At 52.5% G+C, this 22,723-nt stretch overlaps 1 protein-coding gene across 1 annotated transcript in view; it reads left to right on the top strand.

Annotated features, from left to right (window-relative positions):
• The first annotated feature begins 3,762 nt into the window (after positions 1-3,762).
• Cacng4 (calcium voltage-gated channel auxiliary subunit gamma 4) overlaps positions 3,763-22,723 on the top strand; it is a 57,942-nt gene continuing 38,981 nt past the window's right edge. The window contains exon 1 of the mRNA XM_027425843.2: positions 3,763-3,982. Within this exon, the coding sequence (XP_027281644.1) occupies positions 3,763-3,982 (220 nt within the window). The remainder of the gene's footprint in view (positions 3,983-22,723) is intronic.

Raw genomic sequence — 22,723 nt, 5'->3', positions numbered from 1 at the left:
TATGTAAACTCGAGATCATTCATTCTGCCTAGGTGCCTGAGATGCTGCCCAGGCTCCCTCAAATCCCCCCCCAGCTAAGCCTCGTCAAATCACTACAGCCATCTGCTTGAGCATAGAAATGAGCCACCACATAAAGGTCGTTCTTTCGGGAGGACAAAGGGGAACGGAGCTCTTGATAAAGGCCTTCAGGTCCACCCTCCACAGTGGCTGCAGCCCTGATGGGAGGCGGCCTCTCCTCCAGCTGCAGAGGTAGCCTGCTCTGCCAGGTCAGCCACTTCCACGTGCATGCATGTGATGCAGTATGAGCAGCCTAGAACTGTGTTCCTTTCCCTCCCCACTAACTGCCTGGTGTGGCTGCCCAACCCTGGATCCGAGACCAAAAATTTCACTCAATGGTGGCTTCACCTTCCCAGCTTGTGTAAAGTTTTAAGGCAATTATCAGAAAGAACCAGTGAGGAAGGAACCACTGGGAACTGAGGGGGAAAGTGTTCTAGAGAACCCCTTTCACTGATGTCTTGTGCCGAACCTTTTAGACCACACAGAGAGGCAATAAAATATGTAGTTAGTTGTACAATTTGTCTTGGGCGGTTCCCTGGAAGAAGTGTCAAATCTCTTTGGAATAAAACTGGTCCAGAGTCTTCTCCCAAGCAAGCGGTGGCTACCTCCTTCTCTCAGGTCTGGAAGCAACCCAGGAGGCACTGAAAACTCTAGGGTCCCCAGGCAGCAAAACTCTGCCATTTAGAGCTCTCCAATCTAGCTGAGCAGAAATTTCCAGATTTCAATTGTGCTCACCCAGGCATGATGAATGGCCTTAGACAGCCTTGAGTTTGCTCCAGCTTCTTTGCCGGCGGTCAAGTCCTTATTTGACTCCACGGTCTACACCCACATAAGGCTCAAGTGCAAGTATGGATTCAGGTTGGGTGTCCACTGACAGACAGGCAAACCATCAAACCCCTGTCAGGGGCCTCCCAACATAACAAGAAATAACAACACAGCCAAGTAGTACTTGGCAATGACAAGCAGTCTGGGAATTTGATTCTTAAGAATTCTGGCCTTGACGTCCCAGGACCTGAGCAAGGCTCTAACCCACTGCCCTCGAGGGTGAAAGCTTAAGCAAGCCCCTCCATTTCTCTTTGTCTTAACTGTCCAGGTGTCCTAGGGGGTGGGGGTGGTGATAGTGAGAATTCACAGTGTCCTGTATGTTGCCATAGCACGGCCCAATCCCTGCCTTCAAGAAAGATAGAAGCGGCATTTGCCACTCATCCCACAAATGACTGCCCAGTGCATGGGTGTTCAAAGCTATTTCTCAGATCCTCAAATCGACTCTGAAAGGCAGACTGGAGAAGCAGCTTTCCCACAGGTGGGTGTGGCTTATCCAGATCTGTCTGCTCAGTACTCAAGATGGTAATGATCTTAGGCCCAGGTCCCATTCTCAAATCTCTTCCACACTCCCCATGTTCCTCTGTGGGTGTAGTGCAAAAGCTGGTCCGCCGTGCATCCGGGGACCGAAGACTGCAGTCCCATCTCCTGTGGGATTTCAGGGTTGCTTGCTTGGAGGATGGGTCATCATCTCATAGCTACCTAAGAAGGAATGTGGAAAAATCGACTTCTCCCCACCTAACCCCCCAAGATCAATTAGGCCATTGCATCAGTTTCTTCCAAGGTTCTACAGGAAGGCTCTGAGCAGAGCAGGCCAGAGGATGCTTCCATGTAACCTAGCAGCTAGCTAGCACCTTGTTTCGTGGAACTCTAGCACTGCAGAGGTCCTTGGAGCTGCAAGGTGTGGTGTGGAGGTGTGGCCACGCTCAGTACCTCATTTGCTCTGAGAGCAGTAGTTTTTCACAAGGTGGGAAGCTAGGTTTGCAGGGAGCAAAAAGTCACATGGCTCCTACCACAGGTTCATTTGCGTTGGGCTTCCGTTTAGGATTTGCTCTGAAATAAAGATTTGCTTCCAAAGAGGAGATGGGAAGTAGCCTCTCTCAGAGCACAGAACCTTGAGTTCATCGTAGAGGCTACTGAAGCCTTGTTCCGAGGCAGGGGGTGCCATCACATGCCTTCAGGTCCATTCAGCCATATGTCAGGTACCTGCTGTGTATAGAATGCCAGACTAGGTGATGGTAAAAGGGAAGAAAAAGCAGTGGTCCTTGTCCTTTGAAACTTTGGGACGCAGAACAGACACCCCCAAAGGCTGAAGAAAGGACCAGCAATGCTTATGAGGGTAGCCAGCCTGGTCCTTGCGCTTTATTATTTCATAATTTTTTCTATTTATTTATTTGTATTCCCATCCTCCAACAAAAGATAACTTTCCCAGGGCAAACATTTATACATTGTTACTATTTACCATACATGTTAGACAAGGGGGGCGCTCCCACTCTGGGAGGAGGAAGAACACCACTTCCAGCCCGGGGCCATTAATCTCCGAGGAGTGCTGGGAAGGTACCACGGGGACTAAAATTGCAAGGGCAGCAGCTTTCCGTATACCTCTTTCAATTTCCAGGGGTTCAGAAGACCAGCCCACAGGACACCCCTCAATAGGAACACAGGTGAAGAAAGGAAACCCCTGGCCTCCCACGGTGGGTTTCAGGCCTCCTGTGGGGGAGGGGGGCTGGGTGTTGACAAAGGAGCATGGAGTGTCTCCTAGGAAAAAGGAGTGTGTCCAGCTTGGGACCCTGCCAGCACCGAAGGCAATTAAGTGAAGAGGCCAGCGGGCCTGAGGCAGAGTCCAGCATTGTTAAGAGGAGGTGAGGAAATGCCTGTTAAGCTGAAGCAGAGCCAAGCAAAGAAAAAGTAAAGGTTCGGAGCCGGAGCTGAGAGGAGAAGGAAACAGCTGGAGGCTGCAATATTAGGCTGCTCCGCTCTGAGACAGTTGCGGTGTCCCTGCCTCTACCAGCAATGGACTACCAGAAGTGTGACTATGGTGAGTCACATCCTCAGTCCCCCTCCGAAGTCCAGAGCTTCCCAGCGCCTGTCAGAGCCCCTCGGCCCCCTGGCTTGGGGTGGTGGTGGTTTGAGTCCAGCTTGGGCAGTAAAGAATGCCTCCGATCTGTGACCCGCATCTGGGGCTTTTGGAACCCTGGTGTGAATCTCACTCTCCATCCATGCCTAGACCTTCACAGCCAGGTGCAGGCACTCGGCTGCGGGGAAGGAGGAAAGGGAACACACTCCCCATTCCACAGATTGCAGAATCCCGGGGGTTGGGAAGAGGGGGTGACTGGAGACGCGGCTTCCCCGGGGTCCTTCCAGGGAACCAACCTTTCCCTCGGCTTCCTTCGCTCTAATAATGTGAATGAAGCCTGGGAGAGAAAGAGAGCGCGCGTGAGCGCGGGGATGGGCGGGCGGGCGGGGGGAGGGAAATCCCGGCCGGGGTGTGCGAGCGCGGGGCCCGAGGCGGAGGGGCGGCGCCCAGAGAGCGCGGCGGGCGGGCGGTGGGTGGAGGCGCGGAGGGCGCGGGCCGAGCGCGGAGGGGAAGGCGGGCCGAGAGGGAGGAGCCCCCGGCCGCCGCCGCCGCCGCCGCCGCCAGCCGCCCGGCGGCCCGCGTAGCCCGCGCAGCCCTCACTCTCGCCGCCGCGCCTCGGAGTTTGAGCCCGCGCGCAGCCCGAGCGCAGGCACGCCGGGGCGCGGGGTCGGAGCGCGCAGCGCGGCGCCGCCCCCCCGGCCCTCGGCCCCCCAGCCCCTGGCGCCCCCGGAGCCGCGCGCCGAGGGAGAAGGGCGGGCGGGCGCGGCGGGCCGGGCCGGCGGGCGGCGGACTATGAGGCGCCCACCATGGTGCGATGCGACCGCGGGCTGCAGATGCTGCTGACCACGGCCGGAGCCTTCGCTGCTTTCTCGCTCATGGCCATCGCCATCGGCACCGACTACTGGCTGTACTCCAACGCGCACATCTGCAACGGCACCAACCTGACCATGGACGACGGGCCCCCGCCCCGCCGCGCCCGCGGCGACCTCACCCACTCGGGACTGTGGCGGGTGTGTTGCATCGAAGGTATGACCCTCCCACCCCTGTCCCCAGCGCACGCACATACACGCACACAGGCACACGCACACACTGCCCCGGGGAGCGGGCCGGGGGAGGGGTGGGCGCGGCGCTGGCTCCACGAGAGACACAAAGAACCTAAAGCCGTGAGGGTGGATCCCCGAGTGGACATGGGTGCAGGAGCCTCGGGTCCCTCCAGGTTGGGGACCTCCCCAACACACTGATCCCACAAACTCTCCGGTCGCACGCGCACACCCCCTCGCGCACAGACACAATGAAACACACGGAAACTCACGCACACGCGCGCAACCCGAGAGCGGAGCGATCCCCAGGGGCCTCGCCGGCGCCCCTGGGGGAGGTGGAGGCTGGCGTGGGGGCGGGAGGAGTCTAGGGTTGTGGGGGAGCGGACGCGGGAGGAGGGGGAGGGGTTGCTTGGCAACCGGTGTCTGTGCGATTGCTATGGGAACTGGCCATCCTGGGGCGGGGCCGGCCGGGGGCGGGGAGCCCCGGGGCATCTAGGTGCTCACTCCAACCCCAACTGACGGAGTGAAGGCGGGGTGCAGGTTGGGCCGCGAGCGGGTCTGGTGGAGCCAGGTACCTCCTGCCGGACACCCTTCTCATAGTCCATGAGGCCACAGACTCACACCTCCTTGCGCGATGGGGACAAGAAGGGAGCCACACCGCGACTCCCGTAACTGAAGCAGCGAGCCCGGGGTCACAGCCCCTCGGCACGAAGGCTGCAAGAGACCTCTATAGGAACCACACTGGGGAGGGGAGGAATGTCCGCGGACCCATAGTGGGCTGGGAGGGGCGTGGTCGCTCTGTCAGGGCAGGGCGGGGCTCTGAGACCCCCAAGCGTACAGAGGCGGAGAGGTGTGCTGAGATTGAAAAGCATCTAGAGGTCGCGATCGGGTTCCATGAACTGTGGGGACAGCTTCCAGGAGCGCGGACCAGATGCCTCTGATGCCCGAAATGCACTGGGCTTCTTAGCCCTCCTGGCGCCCTCATGCCCAACTGTGAAACTCGAACTAACAGGTGTCTACAGAGGGGCGGTCTGGTTCTATCTGCCAGGTTGTTGTCTGATCCAATGCTGGTCTTGGCTCTGAGATTAGAGACAGAACGGGACTTGGCGATCATGGCTTTCATTTTTCAAAAATCCTTGGATAGTGTTTCCTCTTTCTTTCCCGTCACCTTTTGTCTTGTGTTCACTCCGCCCCTGGGTGGTTGAGGAAATTCTTCCATCCTCTTACTGCAGCTACAACCCCTTCCGCTACAGCCCCTTCCGCTAAGTGTAGTGGGTTTGACAGGAGGTTGGGGACCGGCCCTTGGAAAGAGGGCCCTTCCTGGAGCCATCTGAAAGGAGGCTTTGTGATGTTGTCTGCTCCGTGACGCCCCCCCCCCCCCGCTGTCCTCGCCAGATCCTGGACCCCTATCCACCTTTGTCCCCAACACCGACTCCAAATCGGGGCTGCTTCTGCACTTCTGCTCCATGCCAGGGCTCTGAGCAGTCCGTGGATGACAGAAGTGTGAGATTAATAGTTAAGGGGGAAGCACGCCTCACAAAGGAGCCAGTGGGCCCGCGATGACACCCCCTCGTTTCTCCTGAAAAACATCATTTTGGGTATGCAGTTGCTCAGATCGTGAACACCTACTCCTCATCTGGAGAATGTACCCACGTCACTACCTGCCACAGCACCGGAGTTAGACAGAGAGCGAGGGCTGTGTTCTACCTCACAGGCTCCACTGGATGCCATGTGTGGCATAGGGAATCATGCCACCCTCACCCCCCACCCCCAAGAACCCCACAGAGCTGGGGCCTTCCTGTTTCCCAAGGGAAACTTGAACTCCGTCAAGCCTGGCCTGCACAGTGACTCCAATGCCTTCTGTATTAATTCCTCATCCTAATTAGGATTGATGCTGCACTTAGCGTCTTGCCAGCTGCCTCGAGCCGTTTGAACTCACTGTTCATCAAGAGAGCCCGGAGCTGATCAGGGCAGCTGGCTCGCCTGCCAGAGAGAGCCATCTGGGGGACTTCATGGGAAGAACTGGGCTGCCTCTGTTATTCCCCAAAGCTCAGGGGGTGCTGAGGGACCCACAAGCTGTATCTACCTCCCAGGGCCAGAACAGCCTCCTGAGACCAAGCGCCCTGAGAGTTAGTTCAGGATTCCTTGTCCAATGCTCAAATCTGCAACTGGGCAGGAGCTGCCACTTATCTCATAAGAACACAGCATGGAAGCTGACAGCTCCCAGAGCCACTGACGCCTCCTGTGATGCCAGCCAGCACGTGGTAGCCAGGGGCTGAGACCAAGACAGTGCAGTTAACCTCAAGCCACTCCCTAGGGACACCAAGAGGTGTTTCAGGGGCTGCTACTTCTGTGTTAGTTTTGGTGGGTAAAATGCACTATTTCTTCCTGTTTTATAGCAACAGCCTCCCCAAACATGACATTTGAAACACACACACACACACACACACACACACACACACACACACACACACACACACAAGCGTGACGTGTAAATTAAGAGGGGGAGGATATTAAAGGGTGAACCCTTTGGGCTAAGATGAACAACTGCAGCGGGCAGTGAATAAAGAGCTCGAGGAGGCTGGTGGGTCTGCTGGCAACTCACTAACAGTCAATTCCACTCCTTGTGTGGGTCCTGTGCATGTTAGACCTGGAGAGTTCAACCCTCTATGCTAAGGTGTCCACAAAGACATCTGAGAGGAACAACTGCTGTGTCCAGCACCAGCAGGGCTGGCCTTGCCTCAGCCTCCTTCCACCCACTGACTGTCCACTGGACAAATGTCAGAAGACTCGGGTGCACAGTGCTCCTCAGTAGGCTCACACATCCATGTGAAGTACTGCCTTCACCCACATGTGCAGGCGAGAGAGAGCAGTTCTGGAAGTTGCCCAGAGGCACCCAGGCAGGAGGCAGACAGGCTAGATTTGAGCCTCTGTCTCTACAAAGCCCTTCCCGCCATGTTACCGTGCCCTTTCCCCAGTAACTTCTGGGTTGCCATTAAAAATAGAACCAAGTATTTGGCTACTCAGTGGAGGCCAGCACTAAGGTTGGGTGGCTGGCAGGAAGGCATTTGGCAGTGAGAATGTACAACTGGTGCATAAATTGCATAACACACTCTTCTCCCTCTCTCTCTCTCTCTCTCTCTCTCTCTCTCTCTCTCTCTCTGTGTGTGTGTGTGTGTGTGTGTGTGTGTGTGTCTGTCTCTCTCTGTCTCTCTCTCTCTGTCTCTGTGTCTCTCCTTGCATTGTGTACTGGACTCGCTTGTCCCACTAGACACTTCTGCCCTCCCCACTCTACCCTCACCCTACTGTGCATCTCTTTGTCTATCTCTGGCTGAGGCCAGGGGACAGAGGGAAGGGGAAACAATGTCATTTCTGTCCCAGACATCATCAACTAATGTCTGTTTAGTTCCTTATCATGTTGGAATGTGTAAGGTGTTGATCCTGTCCTGCTCAAAGACAAAGCATCTTTGGATGTGGAGGGAGAGGACGACCCTGGGTCCAGGAGCACGAGCATCGAGCCATGGACCAAGGCTCCACACCCATCATGCACATACAGGCTGCTGAGGCCCAGACCCAAATGAGAGACTCAGTGTTAGCATCAGAGCGAAGATGAGCCTGAACAGCATACTCCTCCTCCCCATGCCCCCCCCACCACATCACCCACAGATGAAGCCGCCCCCAGCACACTCACGACTCTGTCAGAACCTTAACAAGACAGTCCTGACACCTGGGGTGTGGCTCTTATGCCTCTCCTTGTACAAGCTCGGTGCTGGGCACTAGAAGGAGAAGATCTAGAAAATAAGCAGATCCTTTGCCCTTCATACTGCTGTCCCCAGTCTTAGCACTGAACCCTGCATGTGAGAAGAGAGAGGCTGGCTAGGATTCCTGATCCAGGGGCTACAGCTATCCTAAGCCCCATCATCCACCTGCCCACAGGTAGGAGGGGTATATAATCTTCATATACCTTGAGTTCTTTCATGGTAGGTGAGCTGGGAAGTGGACCTTCACACCACACTCTGGAATGAACCACTCAGAGAGCCTGTGTCCAAATGATAGCTTTGCCACAGCAGCTGCAAGGCCCTTCATAGTGCTGGGAACATTGCCTTTGATGTTTGTTTTCCTTTAACTCGCACTAACCCATAGACAGCCCAACCAGTCTGGCTAAAGTGGGTGGTAGTGGTCACAGCAGGTTCTCCAATCGCTACTGTTTTGAGGTGCCACCTTCTGGTCCCCTGGGCCGTTGGTGTTAATCACAGTCATCACTTATCGAAGACTTTCATAGGCGAGTATAATTGCCAACAACACTTTCAGGTAAATATTAATTCCCTGACTTTCAGAGGTGGAGAAGCTGAGGTTCAAAATGGGTGGAGCTCCTGCCTCAAGGTTGCCTTTCCTAGCCCACGTCAGCTTCAGTGAAGGCACTCCATTTTCCAGCAGCTTTACGTAAAACCACTCAGGCTTGGGAAAGGGCAGCTGACCTAGAAGAATGATTGAAAGTATGGGAAGCAGGGCCATTTAAACCATAGGCATTTCCTTCCCATTGGTTCTGGAGGTCAGGAAGACCAGTGTAGAGAGGCTGGCTCCTGGGCTTCGGATAGGATGCTCTTCCGGGCCTGTTGATGGATGCTCACATAACAGAAGGAGGAAGCTGTCTGTGCAATCCCTTCTAAGAGAACCTTCCCCTATGGTCTCATCTAAATGCCCCATCTGCATGTACCACTGTTCATATTGAAGATCAGGGGACCACCATATGAATTTGGGGGCACTCAGCAGTGCTTGTCTCCCCCCCCCCAGCAGCTGGCATTCACTCCCCAGTCATTTGGAGGTCCCCTCTCTCATATCTACTTGCTGGTAATACCAGATGGTCTCAGTCTCTTCTGTCTCTGACCTCATGTCACCTCTCTCTGTCTCACACCAGGGAATTATATAGCTCAGGCTGGCCTTGAACTCAACACACTGAGATGACTTTGAACTCCTCTTTGTCTTGCCTCTACTTCCTCAGTGCTAGGGTCACAGACAAGTGTGTATTACCATGCCCAGTTTATACAGGTGCTGGGGATCGAACCCAGGACTTTGTGCATCCTAGACAAATACTCAAATGAGCTGCAGCCCAAGCCCCTCTTTTGTCTCTTCTTGAGGAAAACACCAGCTTCTTTTCGTTGGAGCCGGCTAACTTAGGCTAACTTAGTAAGGAAAGGCCATACATCTTGGTGGACACATCCAAGGGTTGCTCTAAGGGTCCCACCATAGACCTGGCTATGGAGAAGCCGTGTCACCGGCGTTCAGGTAGGCTCAACAGTGCAATCCACAGATTTACAATCAATCTCTTGTGTCAGTCTCCCCAGGTAGCTCAGATTCTGAGGACTTCAGGAAGCAAGCTGTCACAGAAAGGCAGAGTGGGAACCGGGCCTCTGTTCCTAGGACCCAGGGTCTCAGGAATGTGGAAGGCAAAGACCAACAGAGCCAAGCTGGAGTGGCTCGGTGTGGGGAGGACAGAGTGCATGGCCTCTGTTCCTGATCTGACACGTGGGATCTAGCTGATCTGGAACCTTCTCACCTCTCAGAGCTCCAGGCTTAGCTTAGCTTGCAGGTTGGGTGGAGCTCTGGGCGTTTCAGTTGGAGACAGGCACTTTAAGCTCCTTCAGAATACCTCAGCTATGCTGTGCTAAGACACCTGCCTGCAGTGTAAGCTGTTGGCATACTTCATTCATTCACTCACTCACTCATTCATTCATTCATTCATTCATTCATCCTTTTGGTACAAGGTCACTACCTTGTACATCCTTTTGATACAGGATCCTGGGAGGCCCTGGATCCTTGCTTCGAGCAGGATATACATTCTAATGGGGCAGCTGACAGTTCTGTGCTAATTTGTTCCCTGATGGAATCAGAGAAGGACTGTCCTGGGAGGGACTGCAGTCCGGTCATAGTCACAGCTGAACCAAACCTGATGTGGATGAAGGCAGATCAGCAAGGGGGACCAAGGGCAGCCCGGGGAGGACAGCCCAGGGAGGCTCCAGGTCAGAGTTAGGGGCCCCTCCTCCTTTTGCCCAGGATTGCTGCTATTAGTCACCCTGGGTGAAAAGGTATCCAATGACTTTTTTTCCCCCTGAGACAAGGTCCCGGAACTCTCTATATAGTCAGGGTTGACCTTGAACCCTGAGCCTACTGCCTCCACCTCTCAAGTGCTGAGATTACAGGTGTCCACCACCACAAACATACATAGCTGAGACAATTTGTGTTTTTAGATCCTCTAGTTTTATGTGGAGGAGGGGGATTCCAGAAGGCTAAGAGGCCCATAGGAGGCCCAGAAGGACCCTGTGACAAGTGGCCACACTAGAGTACTGGGGCCAAATGGCAGCTGCAGAGGTAGGAGGCATGGAGGAAGGGTAGAGAGAAGAAGATGAAGAGTCAAGGATACTGATGCTTCACAGCTGGCTGGGGGATGGTACCATGTCCCAGAGGGGAAGACTAAAGAAGGAAGAAATTGTAGGAGATCAGATCTGGGGCCACTCAGGTATTTAACATCAGGAACCTCCATGTTCACAATAAGCAGCAGTGCCGGAAGGTTCCATGGAACCTCATGGGAGCCTATGATAACTAACCAGGCCCAAGGTCATTGCCACCAGCGACTCACGACTAGGCAGTATTTTTGAACCTCGGCACTCTGTCACTGTTGTCTTACTGTCCCGTGTTGTATACCAGCTTTGAACCACTAGGAACCATTAGCACATCTCCTCCCGTTGCGCCTTCAGATGTCACCGTGTTCTACTGGTCCCATTGGTCCAGAGGAAGCATCATTTAGTCTGATGGCTGTGGGGTGGAGGCAGGCAGGCCCGATTCCATATAGAAGCCATGCTCAATTCTCTAAACCTTCAGAGACACCGGGGACTCAAGCAAGGGGTGGGGCGAGTCTATTAATGGGTGAGCCGGCATCTGTTTAAGTGCCCAGCTCCTTCCTTTATTAATAGCAAGGCTCACCTGCCTGTGCTACCCCAGCACGAGGCCTCAGCCAGCCAGGGAACTGCTGATGGAGCTCAGCCCTCACACACAGCCGGCAAAGGAAACTCAGGACCAGCAAAGCAAAGTGACTTGCCCAAGGTCACATGGAAGTGATGAGGGTCATTAACAACAGAGCTTGTGAGGGCAGAGGCCACCCTGCTAGGGTCTGGCCCCAGCACAGCCTCCACTTGGGCAATAAGCAGCCACCTTAGCATATGCATAACGCTACAGCCAAAAGACACAGAGCCACTGGGAAGTTCACCACTGTGGGGCTCTGTGCCTCAGTGTATGGCACCCCCGTTCTCCGCCATAGCCTCATAAGGACCTTCTGGTATGCATGCAGGAGTTACTCTTGCAACACCTCCAAGAAGGAGCACATGGGATCCATTCTCCCAGGAGGACACCCACCAAGTCCCTACCCCTAATTGTTTTTTGTTTGTTTTTGCTTTGGGTTTTTTTGTTTTTGTTTTGGTTTTGGTTTTGGTTTTTCGTGACCGGGTTTCTCTGTGTAGCTTTGGAGCCTATTCTGGCACTCGCTCTGGAGACCAGGCTGGCCTCCAACTCACAAAGATCCGCCTGCCTCTGCCTCCCGAGTGCTGGGATTAAAGGCATGTGCCACCAACACTCGGCTTGTTTTTTTTTTGTTGTTGTTTGTTTGTTTGTTTCAGTGCTGGGGCTCCGCACTTACTAGAAACTGCTTTAATGCAGTTACATCCTCAGTCATTTATTTATTTACTTATTTTTTGATACCAGGTCTCACTGCAATAGGATAGTAGTGCGGTGAATGGGAGAGCAACAAGCATAAACATACAGAGTAGGGCTTCTCAGATAGATGGTTGGTTGAAGGCCGCTGGGTAGAACTGTCCCAGGCCCCTGCAGGCCCCTGCATGCGTCCCCAGGAGTGACCCCTGTGCATCTTAACCAGACAGGTGAGGGACTTAGGTGACAGCCTCCAGCATACATAGCAGACCTTCCCAGTGCAGCTCAAGGGTCTGTGCAATTCACAAACAGTACTGTCCCTCCCAGACCCCAGGCTCTCTGGCTTCTGGCTTCCACGCAGCAGAGTTGACTCTCAGCCACGCCCAGTGTTGCTGGAACTTGTTACTTTTGACATCAATGAGGTTTGAATTCCATGCGCTGCACATGATAGGTAAGCACTCTGAGCTTCAGTCCCCAGCCTTTTTTGGTTCATTAAGATTGTCTCACCGCATAGCCCAGGCACTCTTGCAGCCTTCCTCCTCAGCCTGCCAGGTGCTAGGATTACAGATGAACACCACCACGCCTGCTGCAAGTGATGTTCGTCCTTGTTACCCTCTCCATTGCCGCCTTATCTCTTCGAAAGAGCCAAAGGGCCAGTAAGTTCCTTAACCCAGCAGAGTTCCACACAGAGCCAAGGAAAGAAGTGAATGAGCAAAACTTGTCAGTCTTCCTGCCTCAGCTGCCACTAGCCTTTTCCTTCCTGGCTGTCAGGGACAGAAGCAAGACCCAAATGCTCATCACAAATAGCCCTTCCTCCCCACGTCAGTCCATATAGAAGCGACAACAACACCGAAGTCACAGAGATCTGGCTTCAAGTCTAAAGTCTGTCACTCGTCAGCTGCGCGTCTCCAAATGACCTAGTCTCTCTGAACACCAGTTTTTTTTCCGTATAAAAGAGGGCATTGTGAGATAGGTTCCTGGGGTTGTTTTAATGTTATTCTACAAAACATGCAAAAAGTCCTTCTTTGTGCCTGTCACCTTGTAGTCATTTGAAGCATGTCATCACTTTTTTTTCCATTTCCATCATTCCTGAACTTTGGAAGTCTTCACAGTAGAAATAAATCTTCGAGATGTTGCAGCTGACCTGGGCAGATTACCTAGTCAGCTCCCAGGCCTCCAGGGTGTGGGGATGGAGAAGGCTGAGCCTCCCCTAGTGGAGCTCATAGATGCTAGCTCATAGCTCTGGGAGACAGAGCTCCACAGAGCTTCTGAGAGTCCCCAAACTGATGGCCGAGGCAGAAGACGGGCGGCCATTGATGTCCAGCAACAAAAGGACAACATCTGGGGTAAAGCTAAGAATGGTCCAAAATGCATCTGTCCTCCTGCCCAGAACCAAACTCAGCTGTGATTCCCAGTGTCAGGGATGGGGACAGAGAAAGAAAGGCTGGGTCCCAGGATATGGAGACCACTGCAGAGGGTCAGCAGAGCTGTGGACATCTGGACACTCTTCAGCTGGTCAGCTGACCTCTTGAGCCTCCTTGACTTGCTCAGTCATCAGATTGGGCAATGATACCCACCCTCCATGCTTCCTCCCTCCTCCCTGCCTGTCCCCCTCCTCCTGCAGCTCCCCTTCTTTCTAGCTTTCCTTCCCCTCCTCCCTCTAACATTGCCCCCCCCCCCAGCAGCATGCAAACACGCAGTATGAAGAGACTTGGGAAGGCCTGTGATGGTGGCCATGCCCCCATGGAGGCAGGAACCAAGACTAGAACAAGACTAGAATCCTTTTCTTGGAAACGCTCTGGGATCACCTCCCCCCCACCTCACCCCCCGCACTCCCCACACACCTTGACAGGGAAAGGCTTGCACATGAGAGCCTCACACATAAGGTGTGGGGCAATCCGTCTGCCAGCTGGAGGAGTCTCCCTTCCCTCTCCCACGGGTTGTCATCAGCCTCCATCAAAAATTCGGGGGCTCTGCCTTGTGCCAGCATGGCACTGGCCACTGCAGAGACAGGGTAGAGCCTTTTTCCTGATAATTTCCCAGTCATCCCCAGAAGAACACAGCTTCTACCTCCTTCCCCAGCCACTTCTCTGTGTGGGGCTGCTGCTCAGTCCGCCCCTGCACCTCCACCTAGATGCCTGTGGTGTCCTCAGCCCTCTGCTTGCTCTCTGCATGCAGCCACAAAGACATTGCCTAGCTACCAGTCAGATCACATCACTCCCCAGCTCCCTCCAGTGAGAACGCTCCCACTTGTGAAAAAGCCAGGTTCGGCCCTGATGCCTCCAGCTCTAACCCTGTCCAGCTTGACATTTCCTGGAATCTCGAGTAAACCCACTGAGTTAATAGCAGGAGAGGTTAGAGGCAGTCAGAGAGGCCTGTGTTGGAATCTTGCTCCAGGCTGCTTGGACACATTCCTTTGTTTCTCTGAGTCTCTGTTTTCTCATCTGAGAAATGGGGACAGTCCCCGTGTCATAGACTAGCTACAAAGGTCAAATGGGACTGTACCCAGGAAACCCTGCTCTGCCCATACATGGTGTCACTGTCTTGTTGGAGAACATGCTGGGCTGAAGGTGCAGCCCAGAAGGCTGGGAGCACCATAAGGTGATGTCTGGGAAAGGAGCTGGACCAGTTCATTGAGAGTCACTAAGTTATGGGCCAGTGAGATGACTCAGTGGGTAAAGGTACCTGCTGTCAAGCCTGAGTTTAATACCTGATTCTCACATGGTGAGAACACAGAAGAATCAGCTTCTGCTGGTTGTCTTCTGACCTCCATGATTGTGCTATGGGATGCACAGCAGCCCCACACCCCTCAACATACACACACACATACATAAAAACATACATACATGATGTTAGTCACCACCAAGCTTGAGACTTACATATAGTAGGCAGTGGGTTTTGTGGATTCACTCCTAATGTGGAGCAGAGATGGATTGAAGCTATGAGGCCACCAAGACTGTCCCCGAGTTGAAATGACAAGAACTGAAGCCAAGATGGTGGTCTGAGGGAAGCTAGTAGCTGTTGAATATCCAAGAAGAAAAGTGTGTTCCAAAGACTGAAGGAGGCCCACATGACCCACCGAGTGTGAGGGGTGGCACTTCGGGGACAGGTTGTCCAGAAGTAGGAGACCAGAGGAACCTGGCAGTGGCTCAGTCCGGGAAATCCACAGAAGAGCCATTTTCCAGGGCTGAGTCAGAAGAGAACTCAACTTCACTATGTACCTGGTTGAAGACCTCTTCTTTCCTTGGTTTGAGACAGCCATGGCCTGGGGCTATAGCTGTGGGAGCCCTGATGGACTCAAGGTGGCAGTCACACTTCTGAACTAAAACTCTGGCTGAGACACCTGGTGGTAGACTTTTGCTGTAGATATAAAACTACAATACAAAAAGTGCTATTGGGATCCTAGAAGGTTGGCATTCCTAGTTCGGGCAAAAAAGGGAGAGACATTTAGAAAATTTGACATCAAGATGGCTAGAAAAAAAAAAAATTCCAGGAGCCAAAGATACAGCTCATTTGGTAAAGTGCACAAAGGTTTGTTTCCTAGCACCCCACAAACCAGTTGTAGTGGTGCACATCTGTAATCCCAGCACTTGGGAGAGATGGAGGATCAGGACCAGTTCAAGGTCATCCTCAGCTACTTAAAGAGTTCAAGGACTGCCTAGACTACAAAGACTGTTGGGTAGGAAAGAGGAGAGAGAGAAACACCCCATTCTCTCATGGCGAGGGAATGGGAGTGTGCATGCACACACACTAAGGCCCGAAGGTTGGCATTGGGAATCATCCTCACCACTCTTCCACCTTCTTCACCGCAGTAGGGTCTCTCCATCAAACTCAGAGCCTGTTTATATGGCTAGTCTTGTTAGCCAGCTTGCTCTGGGGATCCTCAGTCCTTTCCTTGGTAGGCTGGGATTACAGCCACACCCAGCCAACCTGACGGAAGCTTGTATGACATGCTCTACTGAGCCAACTCCCCAGCCCCCTAGCCACTTCCGGAGGAGCAGACACTGCAAATGCCAACAGTGAACCTGAGCGACCTAATCTGCTTCAAGAAGACTCTGGGGTACAGAAAAGCTGGTTCTGGGGGAAGAGGGTCATAGAGCTGGCTGCTGCTTAGAGAAAGCTAGAACTCACTTCTCCAGTGCTTTCTAGGAGCTACCTTCAGGACGCCCCTCCCATCAGGATCAGGGAAACACCAGCAAGCACTTGCAGGGGCCCTGCTGAGTACATGGCTTTAGACTAGGCACAATGGGTCCAAAAAGCCTGCAAACATATCCCCTCTGATCCTGGAGAGCCACCCACAACAAGAGAGACATTTCACAGGATGGGTGTGGAGAGAGCTTGCCGTACAATGGGCCAGAACTAGACAGTACTCTTATAATTGGCTTTGTACAGAGCAGCAGGGCAGTGAAGCAAAGCCAGACCTCTTCTAAGTCAAGTTTTGAATCCAGACTGCCTCCTCCTGGCTAGGGAACCCAATCACTCCACCTTCTCTGAGACTCGGTTAACTTTCTCTGTAAAATGGGTTGGTAGCAATCCCTACCTTGCTCATTTTCTGGCAGGAGTGAAGTATGGGCAGGCCAGGGCTTGGCGTGGAGCTGGAATTGTGTCCATGGACCATCTGCATCTCATTTGCTATCATGAAGGATGCCCAGCACCTGGAGACTGTGTGATAGCCAAGAATAAGCATGGGTCTCAGAAACAGAATTCGTGGGCCAGGGCCCACGAATTTATACCCCAGGGCCTCTGCATGCCTCACTCCTAATCCATACCCCAAACCATCGGCAAGGAAAAAAACTGGAACACCTCCCCCCCCCCAGCCGCCACAAGACTCCCTTGGGACATCTCAGGACACCCAGGCTCCAATCCAGGGGCTGCACATCTCAGCCAGGGCCATGCCACCAGCTCATCATTAAGATGCTGTGGGTGTGGGGTGGGGCTACCCGGCACTGCTTCCGGGCCTCGGGCTGAAAAGCCCCGATAACAAGTGCACATTGACAGCAAGGGTTCCCCAGGCGAGCACGCTGTCCCCGGCTCGCATCTGAGCCCTCGCCCAAGACATTTTCTCGCTTCAGCAGTTTGGCTTGTCATACAAAAGGGGCTCTGATTCCTCCTGATGGCTGACTCCTCTTGCATGAAAAATGGCTTTTGTTGTCTTTGAGTCCAAGGAGCCCCAGGATTCCTGAACGTGAGTCCAGGCCAGATGCCTGGTGGCTGAGAGGTCCCACTGGCCTAACGACTTAGAGGGGCTCTCTTCTTCCACCTTGGTGATCACTTACAACCTGAAGTCTGAGGCCCTGAGGCTTTTGCCCTCTGGCCTCTGAGCTTGTCTCCTCTTCTCATACTAGTCAGCTCCTTTTTCCATGAGTGACAGCTTTGATGTGTCCCAAAGGTTCCTTTCTGGGTGGCCATCATGCCAACATAGCCATCATCCCCATCATTTTCATACCTGCCTGCCCCTGGTCCTCTTTTCTTTTTTGTGTACACCCCCCCCCCGTGCGTGTGTGCGTGTGTGTAGACTATCATGCAATGTCAGGTGTCTCTCTTGGTCTCATTCCACCTTGTTTTTTGAGACAGAGTCTCTCGCTGAACTTAGAGCTTACCAGTTTAGCAAAACTAGCTGGCCAGAGAACCCAAGCATCTGCCTGTCTTTTCCTTCCCAGCACTGAGATGCCAGGCACATGCCACCTTTCCAGGCTTTTGTGTGGGTGCTAGGATCAAGCTTGGGTCCCGGGGCTTGCATGGCAAATACTCTACCCACTGAGCCCCCTCCCCAGCTCAGTTCCTCCTTCCATAAATGTCATGTTCTCTCCCCTCTTTCCTGTCTATCTTCCCTCTTTCTTTTCCTTTTTATTTCTAATAATTTCTCCTTTTCCCTTTCTGGCCAGCCATATTTAAATCATGCAAGCTTCCTATACGAGACAGCCTTTTTAAACTTCTTGAAGCTTTTCCTAGATTAAAAAAAAAAGTATTATTTTAACTCTGCCATGATTAGGAGGTTCTTAAACACAGAGAGAATTCCATTAAATAGCAAGTTGAGTGTGTGAAAACTCCACAGTTGTGGGACCTTTAGAGCTCATCGGGTGCAAAGTAGATAGGACTGTGGCGATGGCTGTTTTATTAGGCGGGGAAAAATATTGGAAAGAGATTCACCAAAATGTTAATGCAGTAGTCACGGCAACCAGGAATGATTTATCTCCTATGGTGTCCAAATTTTCTATCATGTTTCTGGGGGGGGGGTATAAACCTCAGGCTTAAATGAAAGGAAACCATTGGGCCCGGCTCCAGACAGAATGGGTGTGTACATCTGTTCCCACTGACAGTGTTTCACCTCTTTGTTCTTCAATGCATCTGGGCGCCACGCCCGTGGCTTCTCCAGGATTTCACCACTGGCCACCCCTGACTTATAACCAAATTGATTCCTGGATCAAAGTTTTCAAGAGCCATCCACAGCTGAATCTTTTATTTCCTAGATGTTGCAATTAATACACTGGGTTTTCATCCTAGAAACTTAGCTCTATCAATAAAAAGTGACCAGAGTAATTGAGGAGAAAATGAAACGGGGCTCTTTGGGACTTCTACCATATATGTAAAGCCGAGTGCCTCATAAGGTCCCCAAAGCCCCTGAGACCTCCCAAGGGGTTGGCCAGACTGACCAAGTTCGTTAAAAACAGGAGTCTAGCGACGTTGAGACATAAGCATCCTCGAACTGTTACTTCCCCCAGCCCCTGGAATTCTTCTCTTGTGACAAACTTAACCAATGCTTCATTGCAACAAAAATCTTCACACTCTTTCAATAAAGGGCTCTCCCCAAAAGAAAGAAAAGGGAAGGAAGAGAGGGAGGGAGGGAGGGAGGGAGGGAGGGAGGAAGGAAGGAAGGAAGGAAGGAAGGAAGGAAGGAAGGAAGGAAGGAAATTTCCATTACCAATTTCATTTGTGTAAAGCTTGGGCAAATCTGTGCATAGAGAGTGCATGGGAGGAAAAGCAGCTTCCATGGGGCCTCTTCATGCTGGTGATGAGATTTGTTTCTCTTGATGTCACAGCCTCTTGACCCTTTCAATGCCACTTGATGCAGAAGTATCAGCTCCCTGTCCATCCTGACGGCCAGGTCACTATGCTGCTCCCTGCTAGCCTGTGTCTCGGGTAGGACGAGGTGTGAATGGACACACAGGGGAGGCAGGGGATGCCAACACAGGTCCTCAGAGGAGGCGGCAGATGCCAGCACAGGTCCTCAGCTCTCATTGCCTGCGCTTGACCTGGAACAGTTCTTCTCTGATCAAAATTGCCGTCCCTCCCGCGGTGACGTCACTCCTTTCTTCAGTCTTTCCTGGAACCTGAAAACAAAGCACTCGACTCTGGCCCTTCAAGGCCCTTCAGATTCTTGGAAGTGGTTATTTCTCCTGAGTCTGCCTCTCTCTGTGGGGAGGAGAAAGGAAATTTATCTTTATATAGTGGTGGTTGCATTATAGATTATATGTCTTTGTGCTATAGATTACACATGGTTACATTGTATATAATATAATATATATATATATATATATATATATATATGCGGTTGCATTGTGTGTGTTTGTGCGTGTGATTATTTGCCCATTGCTGGCTTAAAGTCAACATGTCATTGTAAAAATGTGGGCTGGTGCCAAGCTCTGATGAGATGCTGGGTCCAGACCTGTTCAGGGGACCCTCTCCTCTTTTAGAAGTGAGCTCAAACAGGAAGAAGCCCAGGTTAGCCCATTCCGGTCCTGATGGTGCGTGCCTTCTGTTCCGCCATGGCGGCTTATCCACCCCGCCTTCTGCCGATCACCTTTCTCTTTAGCACAATTACAAATCCTCTAACAGCTATCAAGTGTTCTCTGCAGACCGAGCACACTGCCTGTTATCTCCCATTCCATGTGTTTCCCTTATGCTATTCCGTTTTCTTCTCCTAACAGCTAGGATTTAACCGTGTTTAATTAATTATTGAATTAACTACCAAGTAATCAGGTAGCTTGTGGGCAGAAGGAAAGCTGGTAGTTGCAGTGGTCCTTACTGTGTGCCAGCAGCTACCCTGAGTGGTTTATACACACACATTAGTATACATTCACCTGGTTGGTCCTTAGCTTCCCTCTGAGGCAGGCACTGCCCAATTCCCATAGATGGGGAAACTGAGGAACAGAGAAGTCAAGTCACTTGCCTGAGGTCCCAGAGCCAGCAGGTAGCAAACTCAGGGTTTGTGCCTCTAGCTTTCCTTTTGGCCTCAGCTATACCACCTCCCACTCAATGACAGTGTTGGTGTCGACCTACCGAAACCAAGGCACAGGCATTCCGCAGTAAGCCTTATCCTGGAAGTGCAGCACGCATATCATATCCCTGTGACTGCCTGGGTCACAGTGGGTGTTGACACCCGGGTCTCTGGCTCCACAGCCTAGTCTGAACTCTTTCTCTGCTAAAAGCTGCCATGTGCCTGCTGCACAATAAAGAAGAGGAGGGGATTGCATTGTCTCTGAAATATCCCAAAGGACCTACAGTGACCCTAGGAGATTGGGTGTCACAACACAAGCAGTCAAGGGCATGGGAGAGGCTGAGTGTAATTAGAGAATAGGACCCACCCAGCAGGGCCATCTCAGTGGTTACTACATGATGGCTGTGGGCCAGACTAGAATGTCAGGCTTCACGGAGGAGATAGGTAGAGCTCTGTGACCACACCTCTCCATGAGGCTGCATCCGTACCTGACTCCTGCAGCCCACACAGGATGGAGGCTACTGGGAGACTGGGGGCGGCTCTGAGAATGGGGTGCTTTCAGTGACACAGGGAGGGCTCTACTGAGACACCTCTCTGAGGAAACATTCACCACACACATCAAACCCCCAGAAAAGGTTCCACGGGGGCCGCCACCCGCAGTCACACTTCCACACCTGGATGCCAACAATGCCATTCACCTACAAAACAGGTGGAAAGCGGTGTGCCCATACTGCAGGCTTCCATTCAGATCAAATTCAGAGGCAGACAAGACTGTCGAAGGTGATAGTAGCAAAATGGCTTCTTTGGGGGCCATTGATGGGAGAGGTAGAGGGCGCCTGCCAAGCTGTGAACATGTCCTGTGCCCACTAGCGTGGGAGTTTCACGGGTGTAGACACATGCCCATCTACCTCTTCTCTCAGGATTGTGCTCTCTGTGTTAGCTTCGATGAAAGTCACCCACAAAAAAATGCAATCTGGGATGACAAAAGCCCCCAGGTGGCCTGCCCAGGCTCAGATGCTTGTCCCCAATGGTTCCTAGTTTGGGGCTTCTGGTTGTTGTTGCTTGAACCTGATAAACTCAGCCCATACCCATTGGAGGTGTATCTAGTCCTGTGCTAAGTTCTGGGGATGTGAGGACTCATTCATTCATTCATTCATTCATTCATTCATTCATTCATTCAGCTGCCTTGTGTGGATACTGGAACCCTGGAGAAAAGGGTCTTTATCAGCTACAGCTGGGATGTAACACTCTTTAGAATGACATGGCCACCCACAGGGTCATGCCTCAGGATCTGTAGCTTCCTGGAATTCTCACAAACCTCATGGAAGGTGGTGTCTACCAGCCTCAGAAGGTAACAGGACAGGAAGAGAATTGGACTTGAACTCACCCAGGTATGTCCTAACCTGAGTTCCAACAGGATCCTTCCAGCCACTGTAGCATGCATCACATGAACCCTTGGGCGGTTCCTACATGGGAGAGGAGCCGCCAGAATCCTTAGTTAGGAGAAATTCCTTAGGACATCTCAAGTCTAGAATGACTTGGCTTCTGTCCACCCGGGGGAAATCACAAGAGGCTTCATGGAGGAGGTGGTATGGCCTCTATGCCTTGCAGAGTATGCCAGAGTCCCCCAGGCAGGAGGATGACCACGCAGAGATGCCTGTCTTCATTCATTCACATGATTTGCACTCATTGTTCATTCTGCTGACACTTAGTGGAGTTTCCAGTGACACAGACAATGCTGGCCTGATCCTCAAAGAGTGTGAGCATTCACTGTGGCAGGAGGGACAGCCATCCCCATGACGGTTTCTCTGTCTCTCTGTCTCTCTGTCTCTCTCTCTCTCTCTCTCTCTCTCTCTCTCTCTCTCTCTCTCTCTCACACACACACACACACACCACACACACACACACACACACACACACGGGGTTTCAGTAATAAGAAAGGGAAAAGGAGGCTCTCTGGGGAATGGGGGTGTTGTGGAAGTTTTTGTAGATGGCACCCGTGTGAGCCAGGTTGGGAAGTTAACTATGAATTGGTCAGGGCAACAGGGAAAAGGGGGTTCAGAGCAGAAGGTGGGTGGGGAAGCATGGAGGATACACTAGACATCCATGGCCACTGAGCAACAACCGTAATCCTGGGCATGGGGAGGTGTGATCACAAGCCACGATTGCCTAAGGAATGTAGCAATGTCCGAGTCCACAGCGCAAGCAGAGGAGGTGAAGGAGTCGAGCTGGGAAGAGGCAGAGGCCGAAGCTAACGGGCCCTGTCCTCCTGTCCTGTGACAAGCCTGTGTCTGCTCTCCTGGCTGAGAGGTGCTGGCTGAAACCATGCTCGCTGCCCCTGTGCGATGCAGAATGGGATGGAGGGAGCAAGGCCCAGGGCAGGACACCTTTAGGAACACATGAGAAGAATCCAGAATAGGTACAATGGGCTCTGAGTTGGAACAGGGGGATGAGGGAGAAAGTGTGGCATTTTGTCTGTTTTTCATCCAGGAAACAATCTAGGTACAGACAGAGTGGATGGTGTATGATAGTGTGGGCGTGCACAGGGGAAGCAGGCCTGACTGCCCTGGTCTAGTAGGACCAGACTGTACAAGGCTCTCGTGCCTTAACTAATTTCTCAACTGCTGAACTATCCTCATTTCACAGATAGGGAAACTGAAACACCATGAGTGTTAGCAACTCCCTCAAGTGGCAAGGCCAAGGTTGGGATTGGAACCTAGGGAGTCTGGTCCCAGAACCATGTCCCTAACCACTGTCCAGGGAGGCCGTTACCCTCCAGATTCAGGATGGGAGAGATGGGTGACTCTG

This window comes from Cricetulus griseus, chromosome 7 (assembly GCF_003668045.3).
Source record: "Cricetulus griseus strain 17A/GY chromosome 7, alternate assembly CriGri-PICRH-1.0, whole genome shotgun sequence".
Taxonomy (NCBI): Eukaryota; Metazoa; Chordata; class Mammalia; order Rodentia; family Cricetidae; genus Cricetulus; species Cricetulus griseus.
The sequence above is the reverse complement of the archived record's forward strand: the minus strand, read 5'-3'. Positions and strand labels throughout refer to the sequence as shown.